At 30.4% G+C, this 18,750-nt stretch overlaps 1 protein-coding gene across 2 annotated transcripts in view; it reads left to right on the forward strand.

Annotated features, from left to right (window-relative positions):
- The first annotated feature begins 16,859 nt into the window (after positions 1-16,859).
- Positions 16,860-18,750, forward strand: part of Nox (NADPH oxidase) — a 352,627-nt gene continuing 350,736 nt past the window's right edge. For both annotated transcript variants that reach the window (XM_072533051.1, XM_072533052.1), the window contains exons 1-2: positions 16,860-16,979; positions 17,755-18,451. In XM_072533051.1, coding sequence (XP_072389152.1) covers positions 17,885-18,451 — 567 coding nt within the window. In that variant the 5' untranslated portion in view covers positions 16,860-16,979; positions 17,755-17,884. The remainder of the gene's footprint in view (positions 16,980-17,754; positions 18,452-18,750) is intronic.

Consider the following 18,750-nt stretch of genomic DNA (forward strand, 5'->3'; position numbering starts at 1 on the left):
CGGTGTTGACTAATGTTAATAAGTAATGAAAAAAGTGTTGTTTTTGTTTATTAACATTTTACATCCTTATACGACGCATACAAGCGGCTCAAATTGTTTTTAACAATATTATTTTTTAACTGTTGTTTTGTTTCTATTTATTTACATTAAATATTAATTTGTTTTGTTGTATAATCCACTTTTGCAATAATTATGTGACCTATTTGATTTAAAATGGATTCATAATTTTCTTACAGTTTCGCAACTATGTCAACTTCGATCTCTATCAAGGATAATGACGTGCAACGGTAAGTTAATTAGATGGACTATAGATTACTTTGAACAAGAAATAATGACGGGACGTTTTTACTGTTAAAGCCCTTAAAGAGGTAAGGATTTTAGTGTGTTGCAGTAGTCTTAAAACTAAGTGTATTTACTGTTAATATAATAGTTTGACAAATAGTTGACATTTTAAAAATTCCTCACTTGCTAACTATTCTGATGTTTTGGCAACGCTGTGGGGTTCTGACGTTGTAAATCTTGAATGACGTGCAAGCATTTTTATATGAAAAATGCTATATAATATATCTGGAAAAAGTAATCCGATTTATTAAAGTGTCGGCTGCATACATTCATGAATTTTGTAACGGGCGGGGTTTGCAATACGAAGAGCTACTTGCCAGTTTTTTCGTAATTTCTCGTCCTTTGGAAAGTAGTGCAGATGAATATCTTTCGTACATCGAGCAAAACATTGTGGCACTGAACAATATCGATCACTTCTGTTCTTATTTTTCATTATGAAATTTATACCGGTGTTAAACTCTAATTTATTCAAATTTCTGACATTTATCCCTATTTTATTAGTTATCTATTTTGACAGCAGTTGGCAGCACCGTCGTTTGAGAACGCGAATACCGCCTGACAGATCTTCAATTAAAATATAAAGTGTACATACCCAAATTCACAATCTTCCTGACATAGCGCTTTTAAACCTACTTGCTTGTAGCAAGTGACCACAAACCATTAGGGAAACAGAATAGCAGACTGAAAAGATCGTATAAGCCGAATAACAACAAATAAAGTGATAAAGATAACTTATTGGAGGCACATAGAAAAACAGAGAGTCATGTTTACACAAAAAGAAGAAGAAGAAAATAAAGAAAAGGAAGAAGAAGAGTCTGTCACATTTTGGGCCATACACGCTGTGGTTTGTCCGTTTCCCATTATTAATCTTGAAATTCGTAGTTTTTATCTTTATAATATACATGTCCCAAATATCGCTTCTTTTAACAATTATAAATCTATGAAAACCTATCACAAATTGAAAGATTAACAAAGCATGTTACTTTTTGTGCACGCTGTACGAGCAATAAAAAAACTGTAAAATTAACCATAAAAAATAAAGTTATGAAAAATCTAAATAGTCACTGATAGTCAAACACGTATTAATCAAATTATAAGTATCTACTTGTATGACTATAACATTACAAGCATTTTTAATTAATCGATTCTAACTAGACTGGTTTAATTTTATAGAACAAAAATTCTGGGCAGTTTTCTAATAGGCCTATCGATTGTTAACTAGTTCATTTAGTTACGCCCTTTTAATGGGAAATCGAGACGCAAATGAGTAATTGGAGTAAAAAATGATGATAACCATAATACGCATTGTCATGGCATTTTAATCGTAGAAATTAATTTTTTGTGTGACTTTTAGTTCACAATAAAAAAAATTAACCAATAAATGCTTGAATACCTTTATGTAATTAATTTTAACCACGATTAATAATTTTACGTGATTGTTTACTGCGTGGTGAGCTAATTGAATGAAAGCTGAAAACAATTTTTTTATTAGTATTTCTTAGCAGAAAAATAAATAAGAGATTAGAAGGAACAATTACCAATGAACTAGAACAACGTTTCTTAAACTTTGTTTCAGGGCAGAACCTTCTTCGGCCTTAGTTGTCTCGTTTCTATTCTGTCTACACTGGAATATACAGTATTTGTCCTCCTTCTAATATCTTCATTCCTGATATGATCTTTTTTGGATACAACACATGCTCTCCTTAGAAAATCCATTTCTACTACTTCTATTCTTTTTCTATCTTTTTTCGTGATCTGCTAAACTTATGCCCCATAAGTCATAGTAGGCTCTACCAGGGTTCGATAGGTTGTCAATTTCCTTCCTTGTCTAATATCTTTAGACCATAGTAGAGAGTTTAGAATGTTCACCGCTTTTTTTCCCTGCTTAGTTTTGTTTTCGATGTCTCTTTTGGTAGTGCCTTCTTTAGATATTATAGATCCGAGCTATTTATATTCATTGCATTTTTTATTTTGTCAAAAGAAATAAATTACGAATTGATTCTTATGGAGGAGCAAATTCAGAAATGTATCCTTCAGAAAAAGAATTTTTGCGTTAAATGTCCAAAAAATCAGTGAATAGTTTAAAAATTAAAAATATTGTTGCAAAATGGCTGGGTTCTGTACATGGTCTAACAACATTTAGTAATAGTAGCGTACAAAGATTTGAAGCTGGAGACTTTCTTAGATTTGTAATATTTTTTATAATTGATCAGTGTGGTTACAGATTGAAATCATATTTGATGACACAGCTAGACAAGATGCTAGAACAGAAGCAGATAATCTTTCTTTCTTCTTAAGAAGCAGGGTATGGAAACGATGATTCCCAATTTTTAAATATTGAATTAGATTAAATTTGAAAAGTGACTATGAATGTAATAGCAACAGCAGTATTAGATAACATCACCATAGAAACTAAAGTGTTGTTTTCTGTAGATCATAATCTAGATTAACAAGAAAACCATTTAATTAAAGCCATAAAAAGAAAAAAAAAGAAAACAATTTCCCTTAATTTTAAGGTGAAATTGAGAGAAAATTATTGTGAATTAAACATTAGACAATATTTTGCACAACTCAATTCACAATTGCTAAAAAAATATTTTTTATAAAACCAATAATTGTTTTGGTTATGAGGTAATTTCAAACACAATAGGTAATAAAAAAACAAACAAAACAAACAAGGTGATAAACAAAAACAATCTCCAAAGAAAACAAACACAAAATCGATAACAGCATTATAAAAAGCATTTTTACATATGGAAGTGAAGTATGGCCACTGAAAGGAAAAAACTTAAAAACATTAGAAGCAACAGAAATGGACTTCTGGAGAAGAGCGGCTGGAAAATCAAGATGAGACACAGTTAAAAACGAAAGATTACGGGAAATTATGGGTGTTAAGCACAATAGAACAGAGGACACCCGAATAAATCAACTAAGATGGTATGGACACGTCCAAAGAATGGGTGAACACAGGATACCAAAGAAAGTATTGAACTGCCGAGAACTGAAAATCAGAAGACGGCGTAGAACGTTTTAAACTGATTGATTGATTGATTAAGGTAATTTACAATGTATAAGTTTTAGGAGATTATGATGCTTATATTTCAGTTTGTATTTGCATTTTTATAATTGTACACATATTAATCATAAATATATTAGTTTAGCAATTTCTTCTTCTTCTTTCTTAAAATTTGAGTACAGTTTTAATTTACTTATTTAATATACATGACATTAAAAGACAACACTTTTTGTACAGTATATTTATTATAAATTTCCTTGAGCATATTTTCATTTTAAATGATTGTTCCTTACTATCTTTTATGATTGGCCTTTCTTTCTCTTCTTTGTCCTCTTATCTATTATTCTCTTCATTTAAAACTTCTAGTTTTCGTTAATATTTTTTCGTTCTTTCAAAATTTATTTGATGTATATTTGGAGACTTGCTCAATAAGTAAAAGATCCTCTTTTTGTGATATTTAAAGAATTACTTCTTTTTGATATACAGTAAAACCTCCGTTAACCGAAATAATTGGGGGGGAGGCCGTTTCGGATAACAAGAATTTCGGTTAAAAATAACATTGTTTTTTATAATATTCTTGATCAAAGTATTGGTATTAAAAAATACTATGAGTTGATTTCGTAATATTTTCTAATAAGTAAATCCAAAATAAAGTAATTAAATCAAGGAAAATGAACAAGTTTAACATGCTTTTTTAAAGAAACAAACAATTACATTACACCTATCTCTACTTCATTGGATAAAATCTGTCTCCTCAAGAACTTCCCCGTTTACTGTCAAACAATTACAATAGCAGACTTAAGTTCTCCAATCAACAATACAGAATAGTTTGAACCATGTTCTTTCAACCATCAATTAATAGAGTACCGGCATGTAAGTAATGTTTTATTTATTTGTTCATTCATTAATTTATTACAGTTTAATAGACTATTTTACCAATTTGTGGGTCTTACCTTGTCTGCTTAAACATTTTATTCATTTTGGAAAACCATAGACATGTAATATTGGCATAATTACTGTAATTCATATAATTTATATCATCTACCTTTGTTTACCTTTATTAGACAACACCCTAATATGGGTTTATTATTTCAGCATTTATTTAACTTTGTATCGAGACCTGAAGATGCTTTGCATATTGTAGAAAGCGAAACCGGTTGTCTGGATAGTTAAATTAAATTGATTGTGAGTAAGTCTAATTTATTATTTCTTTTACCTTTTGAAATGTTTATACGTTAAAAAGTCTGCCCATTTTCAAATAATTTTTTTAATAACAATTTGTATAAAATGTTGAATTTTTTAAAAATAATATATCCTAAAATTGAAGCCTCAAAGAATCGATTGCGATCTGCTAAGTACCTCTAGAGTCACTGTTTAGGCCAGTACAGCTGTTTAAAGAATCGGTCTCCGGGGTAAACAAATTGAATAAGTCACAAACTATTTGGTCAATCTAGCTGAGATTTAGCACAATTTAATACCTTATTAATTGCCCTAATGTTAAATGTAGTTGTATTATATGTCATAATGCAAAAAACAAAGTACAGCAAATAAAAATAACGTTTATAAATTCAGTGGCGGCCGGCCAGGGTCGGCAGAGTCGGCAGTCGACCCACACATTTCCAGATATAGATTTTTTTAAATATTTAATTTAATCAGTATTTCGATAATTAATTGTGGCAGGTAATAAGTTGATGTCATTTGTTTCTTTAAAATAAAAAAATATCTGTGAGATAATAAACACTAAATTTTATTCATGGTTTTTAAAAGATTTCGACCAATTTGAGCGTTAAGTGAACCCTGATAAGACACCTTTCAAATTAATGATCCGAAATCCGAGACATCCATCCGCCTGTGTGAATTCTTAAAACGACAGGTTTCGGGGATTCGGCAAGCCGATCCAAAGCTTGACGATTTACATGTAAAAATCAACGGAATATTAGTCGATGAGCAACCAAACATACATTTCTCTCCATACACATTTAATTGCCAAGTACGGCAAATTTAAATTTGCCGATGCTTCATTTGGATTGGCTGAAACTGTACTGCGAGCGCAGGATGAAATGTTATGTCGGGATGGATAAGTACTTAAGAACTTAAGTAGTGAAGTGATAGTGAGTGCACGGACTGGCTTTTCTGGTATTTCTGGGATTTATGTTTATTTTCTAAAGTAATACTGTGATAATTTACCGCTGCCGTAAATAGTTAAAGGTTAAAGGGTTTTTTTTATGTATTAGAAGTTTTTTTTGGTTAAAGTGTAGACAAATTCAGGTAAATTATCCTAAAAAATGCAAGCTATGGGGGAAACTGTAAGTATTGATAAATCTAATATTGTAAATTATATTTTTCAAAATGGGTTTTCATCTATTCTATACGAAGAATAAATTGTTATTAAAAATAAGGGGCGCCCTTTGCCTAAAATGTTCCGGCTTATAAATATTGGTGTGGGGGTAAGGGAAGTAATAAATCATTTTCAGATAATTGGTACAGCAAGTAGTCATGGCTTATCGGGAGTGAAATAAAAAACAAACTTTTCTGTTGGCCTTGCATTTTATTTTCGACAAATAGGGACAAACATCAAAATCCGTGGTGTGAATCTGGTTACGATAATTTAAAGGAATTATTTAGGGCTTTACAGAAACATGATATTTCGAAAGATCATAAATAACAGCCTAATTAAATTAGATTTATTTGGAAAACAAAATAACTATGTTTCATTAGATAACGCACAACGTGAAAATTTATTTACTCACTGTTATGCGCATAGCATGAATTTCGTTTTGCAGGATATATGTAAAAAAATTAAAGAATATCGTCTTTTTTTTTTGCCAGTTTAAGCGGATTTGCTTCATTTTTCTCAAGCTAGCCTAAACGGACCACTGTTTTAGACCAGTTTGATTCGAAAATCATGCCAACAGTTTGTTAGACGAGATGGAATTTTTTAAATCTCAGTTAGTTTTCACTGTAGCAGATTTTAGTGAACAGCTTTTGGAAGTTTTTGATTTTATTATTGAATGCGACGATTTTAAAAGTGATGATATCTCGATCCGTGAATCAATCGGTTTGAAAACTTTATTAAATGATTACTCTTTTAACATACTTTTAAATATTTTTAAGAAAGTGTTTACTCCAACCGATTTGATATTTAATATTGCTCAAAATCAGTCAACTACTGACATTATTCATTCCAAAAATAGAATAACAAAACTGGTGCAAAATCTCAGAGATTTTCGTAATGATAGTAATTTCCAGTATACACGCAGTGATGTTTTGGACTAGTTTGGTATTTCCGAACCCCCCAAAAAAAGAGAAAGGCATGACACAGACACAGATCTCGAGAAACGAGTATATTTTTAAATTTTGGATACTATTATTATGCAAATAGATACTCGTTTTTCGAATTTTGAAAATTTGCAAATTTCTGACCTCTTTGACGTTTCAAAATTTAAAGGTTACGCCAAAGAATTTCCAAAATATTATTATTAGACAGGTTAATTAAAAATATGCATCATTCTTTAATAAAATAAAATTAGAAAATAAATAAAAACTTGGGATAAGTAACAAGATATGTATTATTTTATATACTGCAATTCATTACAACAAACTGTTACCGAAATTAATAAATTATTGTCATTAATTAATTCTCTCATTAGCACCAACTTCTGCCTTAAATGAACGTGATTTTTCTTGTCTCAAAATAATCAAAACGTATTGTCGAAACACCATGAAACAAGAGAGAATGTCAAGATTGTCCCAATTGTCAATAGAAAAAAAACTTTTAAAATCTCTTCAAAACTCTAATAAATTTCAGGATGACCCATTTTGCAAGTTCCAAACAACGTAAACTACAGTTAAATTATAAACATGTTTAGGTTCTAAATTTATAGGAAAAAGCAAAAAAAAACAAAAAATCTCCTATGATGATTGAAGTTTTTTATTAGACGCTATACCTATCTGAGGAGACAAAAAAAACCTTGGCGACCTTGTCTCTAAAGCCACGAGCCGCCACTGTATAAATAATTGCAAAAAGAAGGATTTTTTGAAATTATCTCGGTCAATTGTTTATGTATTTTAATTTATAAACTCACAAGTTAAAAACTTTTTAAGAACTACCATTTTTTTTAAACCGTTTTTTTAACATGTCTAAGAAACATTTTATCGACAAAAAATGATTTTTTCACTTTTTATAATTGCTAAAAAAAAACAAAGCAAAATCAGCAGTACATCTTCAAGGATGTATTATCAGCTATCCTTCAGATATCCTTTATAAAAACCTTTGAAACAGAAACCCTTATAAGTTTTTTAGTTTTTTTTTCTTTACTGGAATATAATCTCTAAACGGATACATAAATAGGAACTGTGGGTAAATTTGAACATACCAGAAAATAAACTAATACTCCATAAATATTTAAAACACAACTATTGAAAAGAACAAAAAAAAATCAAGTATAAATGGTTCTCAGTAAGAATTATGTTAAAAATATCAAAGACTTGCGAAAATCTTAAATCTTTGGCTGTTATTGAAGCCTCCATGTCAAAATCATCAAAAGTTGAAAGATATCTTACAATGTACAGAGATTGTCATACCCTTATCAAAAACTGCTGAAAAAAAAACAGTAAATGTTATTTTCATGCCAGTATATCAAAAATGAATGGATGCTGCAGTCGAAAACTTAATTAGAATCTGGTTAATCTTTAACTAGATGAATAAATTTTTTTATAGCTGAAGTACGACCAGTTTTATAGACCAGAGAACATTTTTTCCAAGATAATCGTTAATACAGGTATCTAATACCTGCTTTTGATAAATTTCGTGATAATAATATGTAATAAAAGATGCAAAAGATTTAAGTTTATTTTTTACTTATAAACAATATATAAACAACGTAAGGTCGCTATTTGTTTTTAAATAATAAAGGTAAAGACCGCTAAATTATATGGAGAAGTGGCATAATTTTACTGAAAAAGTATAGAAAATCCTTTAGAATGAGAGTTTCTAAAGTTATATTCTAAAAATGCACAAGAAAACTTTGATTTCGGGTGAGAATAAGGACAATATCATAAATATTCAGCACTAAATATTTCAAGAAGTTTCACTTAATAGTTATTGCAAAGTTGAAATTGTTTATCCCAGAAAGCTTTTATCTACAATCTTATTAAGCGTAAACTATTGGATATACATGAACTCTGAAAGCATCAAATTGAAGCAACAGGCTTATTTTATGAAAATAAATCATCATCATTTAACGATTAAAAAGTTAATGCTAAATATTGTAAAGAAGGTATAAACAATTAAAATAACTCACATGCAATAATATGTACGAAGTTATTTTTTTATTCGCCGTGTAGGAATTTTTAAACGAATTAAAAAAAATGTGCCTAATACGAACCTTAAAACTTGAGTTAACCCTTTTTTCAAAAATTCACTAATGCTTTATTTATAAACAATAAGCAATTAAAGAAAAACATTAGAAAGATTAAGAGTTTAAGGTAAGACAGAATATTCTTCTTTCGATTTCGAAAAGAGAAGCGATTTAATGATTTCAAAGACTGAATTTATAAATTCAAATTTATAAAAGTCCAAGAATATTTCCGGTTCTAATCAACGAAAAATATTGTTTTTATTTTAATTTAAGATACCTCATGTCAACATGTAAGCAGTTTAAAAATAAGAATTTGAAACAGTAGTTTATAAAGACCACTGTATACCAAAATTGTACATAACTTGAAAAAAAAAATAATATTAAAAATTTAAAAAAATTATATATAAGATATATAAAACAAAATATAAAAAAGAATTTATTAATAAAAAAAATATATTAAACAATATAGATATAAAAAAAATACATGAAAAATAGTTAGATAAATAAGAGTCGAAAAAAAAAAGAAAAAGAAATAAATAAAAAAAACCCTGAAGCTATTTTCTTGTGGCATGTTAGAGTAATTACTATTTAAATGGGAATAAGCCACAATTAAAAGTTAAATTAATTTTATTGACGTTTCAATTTCAACTTCGGAAATCATTCTCAAAATACAAACATTAGTAAATAAAACAAATTTTTTTTTGTTACTTGGTGAAAAATTCTTATAATAATTTAATTTTATCTGACTCATTTATATTGACAATTCAGACATACATTATACATTTTAAAGTAGACGACTTTAAAATGATATTGATAATATTGTTGAGTTGCGTTCCTGGGACGACTTTACTTAGTTTATTCGATTATATAAAATCAACTTTAATTTGAGAATATCCGTCAGAAAAAATCATAGCATTAAATTCGTCTTAAAAAAGACAAACACTTGCCATGATGATAGTAAAATTCTCCTGTTAGTGATTCCATAGTAAATTATGAGGGACAAACCAGGAAAAAACCTCAGAATACTATCCCGACATGGTAAGTATTTGGTTGTGCATTTATTATTTATTTATAAACAAAATTTTGGTCTAGCAATGGGTTTTAGTTTATCTCCATTATTAGCCGATATATTTATGGAAGATATTGAAACAAATATTAGTTCTAAACAAAATTTAAAACCCACAGTATGGTGGAGATATGTAGATGATGTATTCTCAATATGGCCTCACGGATCAGAGTTGTTGGACACATTCCGAATGATATAAACAACAAGTAAGAAACAATAACATTTACCATGGAAAAGGAATATAATAACACACTACCTTTCCTGGATGTTTTAATCTCTAAGAACGATACTGGATATGAGACCCAGGTGTATAGAAAACCAACACACACTAACAGATATTTAAATTTCAAATCAAATCACAATATTAATATTAAAAAGGGAATCATTAAATCCTTATACGATAGAGCCAAAATTGCTTGTTCTAACGAAAATTCGTTCTTGGAGGAAAAGCATTTGTTAACATCTGTTTTATTAAAAAATGATTATCCTTTATCGTTAATAAATAAGGAATTTTCAACAATCGACCGAATGGAACAGAACAACTTAGAACGAGGTCCTACAGCATACACAAGGAATAATACGAGGAAAATAACAATACCATACATAAAAGGGTTATCAGAAAAACTTAAAAGGATAGGAAATAAATTCAACATTTCAACAACATTCAAAACAACAAACACATTGAGATCTATTTCGTCTAAAACCAAACCTAACAATGAACAAGAAAGGACAAAAAATTGTATTTATAAAATACCTTGTAAATGCGATCAGTTTTATTTAGGTAAAATATCAAGGCCATTAAATGTTAAAATAAACCAACATTAATCTTATATTAAACATAGAGAAAATACCAGTATTAGTAAGTCAGCAACATATAGAGGATACACCATTTATATTTTTTAAATAACAAACATATAAAATCAGAATTTGGTGTTTATTGAAAGTAAACTAAAAGCACGACCAAATACTTACCATGTCGGGATAGTATTATTTTTTTCTTATTTTTCCCTCATAATTTACTGTGGAATCACTAACAGGAGAATTTTACTGTCATCATGGCATATGTTTGTCTTTTTAAAGACGAATTACATGCTATGATTTTTTCTGACGGATATTTTCAAGTTTAAGTTGATTTCATGTAATCGAATGAACTATCTTACAAGTAAAGTCGTCCCAGGAACACAACTTAACAATATTGGCAATATCATTTTAAAGTCGTCTACTTTAAAATGTATAATGTATGTCTGAATTGTCAATATAAATGAGTCAGATAAAATTAAATTATTAGAAGAATTTTTCACAAAGTAACAAAAAAACAAAATTTGTTTAATTTACTAATGTTTGTATTTTGAGAACGATTTCCGAAGTGGAAATGGAAACGTCAATAAACTTACTTTAACCTTTAATTGTGGCTTATTCCCATTTAAATAGTAATTACTTTCAAATGCTACAGGAAAATAGCTTCAGAACAATGTTTTTAAAGCTATTTTTGCAATAATAAAGCAGTCAATTAACGAAAATAACTTTGGAAAACGTAATTTTAAAAGATTTTCTATGCTGTATCAGTAAAATTGTATTACTTTTTCATATAATTTACCAGTTTTCACCAGTATTTAAAATCAAAAGCGACATTACATTGTTTATAAGTAAAAAATGACGTTCAATCTTTAGCAATTCTGTTAATTAGATATATTTATCAACAAAAGCAGTTGTTACATACTGTATTTAAGAGTGTCATTAAAAACGTTTTTATTTAGAAAATAGGAAATCTAATAGAAATGCATTTTATAAAATCTACGAAAACTATTTCTTGTATATATATGAAACCGTTTTAACATCTACTATTGTGGACCCACCATTTGCAAACCCTTGACCAGTAATCAAAAAATTACTCTCGCTACCTTTCACAAGGCAAAATATCCCCAAAAACCTTGAAAATACACAAATCACAGCCAACTAGACCGCCACAATTCACACCCAACATCAAGTAGCCACGGCTGAATCCCACCCCAAATGAGATACAAGTGAACGGCACGGTCTTTTCGCCTTCTCTGATGACGGTCCACCAGTTCATCTTCGATTAGAAGCTGAAGAACTAATCCGGTACGTGTAAGCCCCGTTCTGAAATTTTCTGTCTTAGATTGTGGCGGACGCATGCGCGCATGTCGGTCTTTAAGCACGTTTTCAGTTTTGATGGATATTAACCTAGTAAACTGGATGAGCTGTGATTTTAATAATTAAAGTGGTGTCACTGGTTGAAAAGTTTTTGAAGTGGTGACAGTTTTTTCATATTATTAAACACTGGAGTCGTCGCAGCAACACAAAAGGAAACAAATATTAAAATTCTTCTTTTATACTACTTATACAAAATTTAAATAATAAGAATGAGTATAAATAAGACTATATTTCAATAATAGAAAACCCACTGATTAAATTAAAAAATGGCAGATATAATTTAAAAACAAATTTTAATATTCTAATTTTATTTCTCAATTTCTAAAAATCATTTATTTAGTTGAATCATTGTTTAAGTTATTTATTAGCAGTAGATCCAAAAAAAGGAAATGTAGTCGAGAATAATTATTTACAGATATTACATTTCATTAAAAAATGTGGCAATTAGAAAATGGTAAAAACCAACTCATAACATTACATTGTTTGCTCTTGAGTTTTCGATTATCTTGTAAACATGGATTATTCTATGTTTTATTGATCATATACATTTTTCACAATGTGTTTCTGGCTGAAATTAGATCTCTTCAGTGTTCAATTTTTAATTTTCTTGTGGTTTCTTCAGTGAACTCCTTGGTCTCCTATTTTACTGTAACGTATATTCAGATTATATAATTTTTAATTTTGAAGTTTCTTCCTCCTATTTATGTTCCTGTATAGCAGCTAGTTTTTTCTCTTTTTTAGGAGTCTTCTCCATTTCAAAGTGTGAATATCATCATAGCTACTTGAATTTTGAAGATGGCTCCACTAAATACTTTATTGATTAGAGCTGCAAGCCATTATTGTACTTGGATATTCCGCAGTCATTACTTTTTGCCCTATTATTTTTTTTTCTGATAATATTTTTTCAATTGATAATTTAAGGAAGTTGATATTTATCCCTAGTATATTTTCTCTCTCTACTGCATTCCCTCCTCCTTCTTCTTTTTCTTCTTTTTATCTAGACATTACTCAGTCTGTTTTTCAATGTGCCTCCAGTCGTTCCATTTTTTTCGTGGTCTTCCTACTGATCGTCTTTCTATTGGGAAACCGTCTTTTGTCGTCTTTACTACTCTATTTGTTGTCATTCGGCTTATATGATCGTTCCATTCTGCTCTTCCAGTTCTTGATGTTGTCCACCTTGCATCTACGTCGTATTTCTAGCTCTGTCATTATTGGTCTGATGACTGTTTTGTAAATTCTGCCTTCGATTTTATTTCCGATATTTTTATTTCTCCATATTGTTTCATTCAGGCGTCCTGCGACTCTGTTTGCCCTATTCACTTGTTCTTTCACTTTAGTTTTGAGCTTTTCGTACCTAGGTAATGTGATGATTAGATATTTAAATTGTATTGTAAAAAGGTTTTTTTTCTTCACATTTTGTCTTCACTTCCTCTCTAAAACATGGTGTTTTCTTTTTTGAAAAGAAAACTTATGAAGTATACCTTCCTTGTCTTTTTCATTTATTTTTTTATTATGGAATATGCCTTCCCTCCTTATCGAGTATTATGACCTATTGCGTTTCTTAGCCAAAAGTGAAATTTGTTTTCACTTTTTTTGTTTGTTGTTGTTGTTTTATTCCTCCGAAATTGCCTCTATAAGTCTTCTTCATACCTCTCTAATTCTCGCTCTCTGTTTAACCTCCCTCCATCTCAATTCTTTTATGATCTTTTGTTAGAATTCTCCAGTTATTATCCGGTCTTCCTCTTCTTCTGTCTGCTTGGTCATCGAGTGCTGTCTGGTAATATTATTTTGGTCTTTCCTTAGTATATGTCCCTTTTATTTTCATTTTCTTCTTTTTAGTCGTGACTGTTATTTTTTTAATTTTTTTCTTTTCTGTAGCTTTCTATAGTATATTTTAAGGATTTTTTCATTTTCATACCACTTGTCGGTTTTAAACTTTCTGTAATTACAAATCTACATCCGTATTAATGTCTGTTCTCACTACCCGACCAAAAGACTATAGCATCTTCCATTTCCAACTTTCTCATTGCTGTCCATCTTATTTTCTGTATTGCTGTCATATCCATGTTATATTTTTGCAATTGTTTAATGGCTCTTGTCGGTATGTCATGCCTGTGCCAATACATTCCACGTTCCTATGCAAATAAACTTATTCCTTTGCGTGTATCGTTTATATTGAATATATCTTGTTCCGAGGCAATAGTTTTTGGCCCCCATCTCCAAATTTTTACATGTACCCAACGCCGCGCCGGCCTATAGCACAACCCACTTTTTGGATGACCATTTCACTCGCTCTTGTCAGTTTCGTACTACGTTTACCACAAAAACTTTATTTCCATATTAACAATATGTATGTTTCTTCAATTCCCACAAATCTAGTCCCATATTAACTGAAATGGAATATTAAAAAGGATATTAGTCCAGTCGTCAGAGAGTTGACCCCTAAAAATCACACGAATAAGCTGAATGTTGCCGAGAATATTAATTTTGGGACCCCAAAAAAGATGCAAAAAAGTTTACCACATTTACCACCTGGCTTCCCCCTACAACCTCCCTTGTAGGGGAGTAAAATAATAGTAGGGGAGATAATGTTTATAAGCATTTCTTATGTAGAATAAACCGTTCTCTTAGAAACAACGCTAGAAGCGAACGCCGATTTTGAATGTCATGCGCACGAAATCAATGTTCAATAAAATTTATATTAGCTCGACGGTAAAAATTTGATATCTTTTGATCAAAGTGTCCTAACGCCAAAAATCAAAATGCGTTTTAAATCTGAAGAGCGCGTCTTTCCTAGCAATTTTTTGCATTTTTTACGATTCTCGTGAGATCAATAAAATTGATCACTTTTATTGACCAGTTGTGGTAACATTTTTATATTTAATTTTATAATTAATTTATTTATGTAGAGTGTTGACCAAATTTATTCAATAATTAACTGTGATATCTTTTCTTGGGTTTGATCTCTGAACCTAAATATCTTTCCTTATCTCTTTTTTTTTCTAAGGTTTCTTAATTTTCTCCTTAAACCCCAAAAAATTAAGTGGCGCCCTGTTCCCTATCTTATCTTATCTTTGGTAATTTTACCCATCTATCTTTTTGTTCATTTCTGTGTCTTTTCCAATAGCTCTTATCATATCTTTACTTATTTCGTCCGTTGGACCCATTCCTGGTTCCAAAAGCTAGTTTCGAACCCACGACTCGCTCTCCACCAACTATCTGGCTGCCGTCCGCAGTGTCTCCATTGGTGACCTTTCTAGCACCATCAAAAAAAAGGTTTCCGAGGCTACACATATTTTTATGCCGCCCAAAGCGCGGGGCTTATATCCTTTTGTTTTTTCATTGTCCGTTGCCTTTGCTTGTCTTTCACATTTATATACCGCCCAAGCTACGAGAACCCCGATCAGCTTCCGTGTTCAATTTCTATTTATTTCTTCTGCTAATTGCTTTATCTCTATCTCAGTATTCCGTATTTTCTTCTTCCGTTCCGTCTGGTAAACACACTACAAAAGTTCTCCAGATTTATGTATAAATTTTGGAATTAAACCTGATCTTTCTTTGGTATATTTGTACTATTTTTATATTTTTTATTACCTGTAGACTTAATTTAAAAAATGAATAATTTTGAAGTCAATTTTCTTACTTCAGAGGAAATTAATTATGAGTTAAAAATCAGAGGAACTGTTACGAGTAGAAAAATAAAAGAAAGGAGGAAAATCCTCAAGAGATTGTTAGTCAGGGATAACAGCAATCAATTATCTTTAAATACCTTAGATTATGATAACGAAAAGACTGCTATTAAGAATTCTATTGATAATATTTCAAAGTTAGTTGAAGAGTTTGAAGGTTCTTCAACAGATTCTTGTTTTCGCCAAGTCAAATCACGACTTATTCATTTGTTAGGTAGAATAGATCGTCTTCCTATTCCCGAGCCTTATTCTGAGGAATCTGTTTCTTTTCGAAATGAATCTAATGCTACCTGTTTGTTATTGGAGCAAGAGATGAATGATAAAGTCATTCCTTTAGCTTCTAGTTCTTCTTCGGTCGAGTATGTCTCTCCTGCTGCTCAGCAGATAATACATGTTTCTACTCCCGATTCAAATATCTCCCAATATTCCATATTTAAATGGAATGTTAAATTTAATGGTGATCCCAAGACTGTGTTTGATTTTATTGAACGAGTTAATGAGTTATCTGAGTCCCGTAATGTCCCGAAAGATATTTTATTTAATTCGGCTATTGAATTTTTCTTTGATGATGCCGCGGTGTGGTTTCGCAGTATTAAGTCCTCAATAAGTTCTTGGGATGAACTTGTTGAAGTTCTTAAATCCACTTTTTTATCTCCCGATTTCGACGAAGATCTTTGGGATCAAATCAAAGGTCGCAAACAAAAACGTAGCGAAAAAAGGTTTCCGAGGTTACAATAACAATAATGCCTGGTTACAATATAAACTACTTGTTGACTCGATGATACAGTAATGCATTGGTGACAATCAAATAAAAAGAATTTAGAAAATACCAAAAGGAATTGTAAAAAAACATGAAAGAAAAAAATCAATATTTTATTTTATATGAAGAAATATTATATTTACATGATTATGACGTAATTCTAATATTTATGATTATCATTTATAGCGTTTAAACTTATCAAAGTAGGATATGATGTAAATAAAAGCCATTACAGGACTAATTAGTTGTAATACAAAACAACCATTCCGGAAATAATAGTGATATACTTGCGTATGCCAAACCAAGTATAACAAAAAATACAAGAAGTTGTTATAAAAACTAATCTTACACCTCAGGCAATGTAAATTTATTGTAAAATATGCTTATTTCAATTTATTTCATTGTATCTATTATATCAGATGAATAATAGTTTTTGTGTAGTCCGATGAAGAACAAGTGTTTGGTGCGATACTAGTCTCAAAACTTTTGTTTTCGTATTGATATACCCTAATACTGAGTCGTTTATTTCTTTTAAGCATATTTTGATCTCAGGTTTACTGATTAAACATTGGTATGTTGTGTTTGTGATAATAATTTAATGTAGTTATATTCTTTGTATCCGTTTATTAAAAGGAGATTGACAATCAATATTCAATATTCGTATATTATCATAAGAGAGAAAATTTTGCCGCCAATATTTTTGACTGGTATAAAAGTTTGTTACCTAGCAATTTCCGCGAATTAAATTTTGACAGTTGTCACGAGACGTCAGTAGAGTGATTTTATCAAAATTTCATAAGCAAAAATTGCCAAAAGGCAACAAACTTTAACTCGACTTTAACTTGTTAGTTATTACTCTCATAAACAGTTTTTACAATTTGGACAGCAGGGAGATTGGCCTATAGTTCTTCAGATCTCCCCTGTCTCCTTTTTTGAAGAGAAGTATTGACAAATTTCCATTCCAATCATCTGGGACTTCTCCTCTGTGAAGACATTTGTTGAAAAAAATCAATTCTTCGAAAATAATTTCACTCCCCTCCTTCAACATTTCTACAAGTATTACATCTGGGCGCGGAGCCTTATTGTTCTTTAGTTGTGCCATATCTTGTTTTATTTCGAAGGATTATATGTTAGGGAGTATTTCTGAGTTGACATTCGTTATCTTTCTCTTAAGATCTTCCTTTGCAGTGTTGGGTAATATAAATCACGGTAAAATGTTTGAGTAACTTTTAGGATTTCGTTTTTTTCTCTTATCTCCTAGGTGTCCTTACTAGATAAAAAATGTCGTTAATAAAATTAATATTTTAAATTTTTTATATAATTTTAATTTCTGTTTCCTTTTACAGTGGAGATTCTTGATATTTTTTTAATATTCGTTTCCGAAACTAAAAAAAATAAACGCTGATGATAGTTAGACTCTGAAACAACTTCAATGAAAGACTATAAACTGATAGTGTATGCACTTTAATAATAAAAATGTCGTTATCTCAACCCTTAATCGACCCAGCAGTTCCTCCCATTCCCGAAAATATACAAAAATTACCAGATACACCAGAAAATTCGTCTCAAGTACCCGATGTTATTCCGTCGCAATGTAAAGAATCCGAAGAAAAAAGAGACGTAATGAACAATATTGCCATCACCGTAAGTGGAGATAATTCGATAGATTCCGAAAACAAATTACTTAGTAACGTCGATTCTGGTGAAAATGTTACTAAACCCAACACGGAAGAAATCCGTAGGAATTCCGGACAAGGTGCCAAGCTCGTAAAGCAAAGTAAGATTGAATGTATCGTTGAAAAGGTAAACAATGGGCTTGTAGTGTCGAAATCGAGCGTCCCGTCGGTCAGTAGCGTCGTAGAAAAAGCGTCAGTTGACGAGCGTCTCGCTAAACGTCGGAAATCTTTAGTGCCGATGTCCAGCATGGAAGAGGAGAATTTAAGAGAACGGCTGAGGATGGCGCATCTAAAAAAGTGCAACGGGATTATTTTCAATGAGGACAGATACACGAGGGATACGTTTAGAAGATTATTCCAGAATAAGGTAAGTTTTGATTAGAAGTTTTAATTTATCAACGTCTCAAGTTTATTTTGTGAAACAAAAAAATTGTTCGCGAAAAAAAAATCCATACACAGTTTCTATAATTTGTATTTTAGTTGATTATTCCCGATTAAATCACAGTTTGCCTGTTATTTACACAAATGTTTAATGATTAAGTAATATTTATAAACTATATATTTACTAATAATACAGGGTGCGGCATTAGTGTGAAGAAGTCCATTTACTCATTTGTCATAAGAGGTAAAGTTTGTTTCACGAAAAATGGTTGAGTGCTTAATGGT

This window comes from Diabrotica undecimpunctata, chromosome 5 (assembly GCF_040954645.1).
Source record: "Diabrotica undecimpunctata isolate CICGRU chromosome 5, icDiaUnde3, whole genome shotgun sequence".
NCBI lineage: Eukaryota > Metazoa > Arthropoda > Insecta > Coleoptera > Chrysomelidae > Diabrotica > Diabrotica undecimpunctata.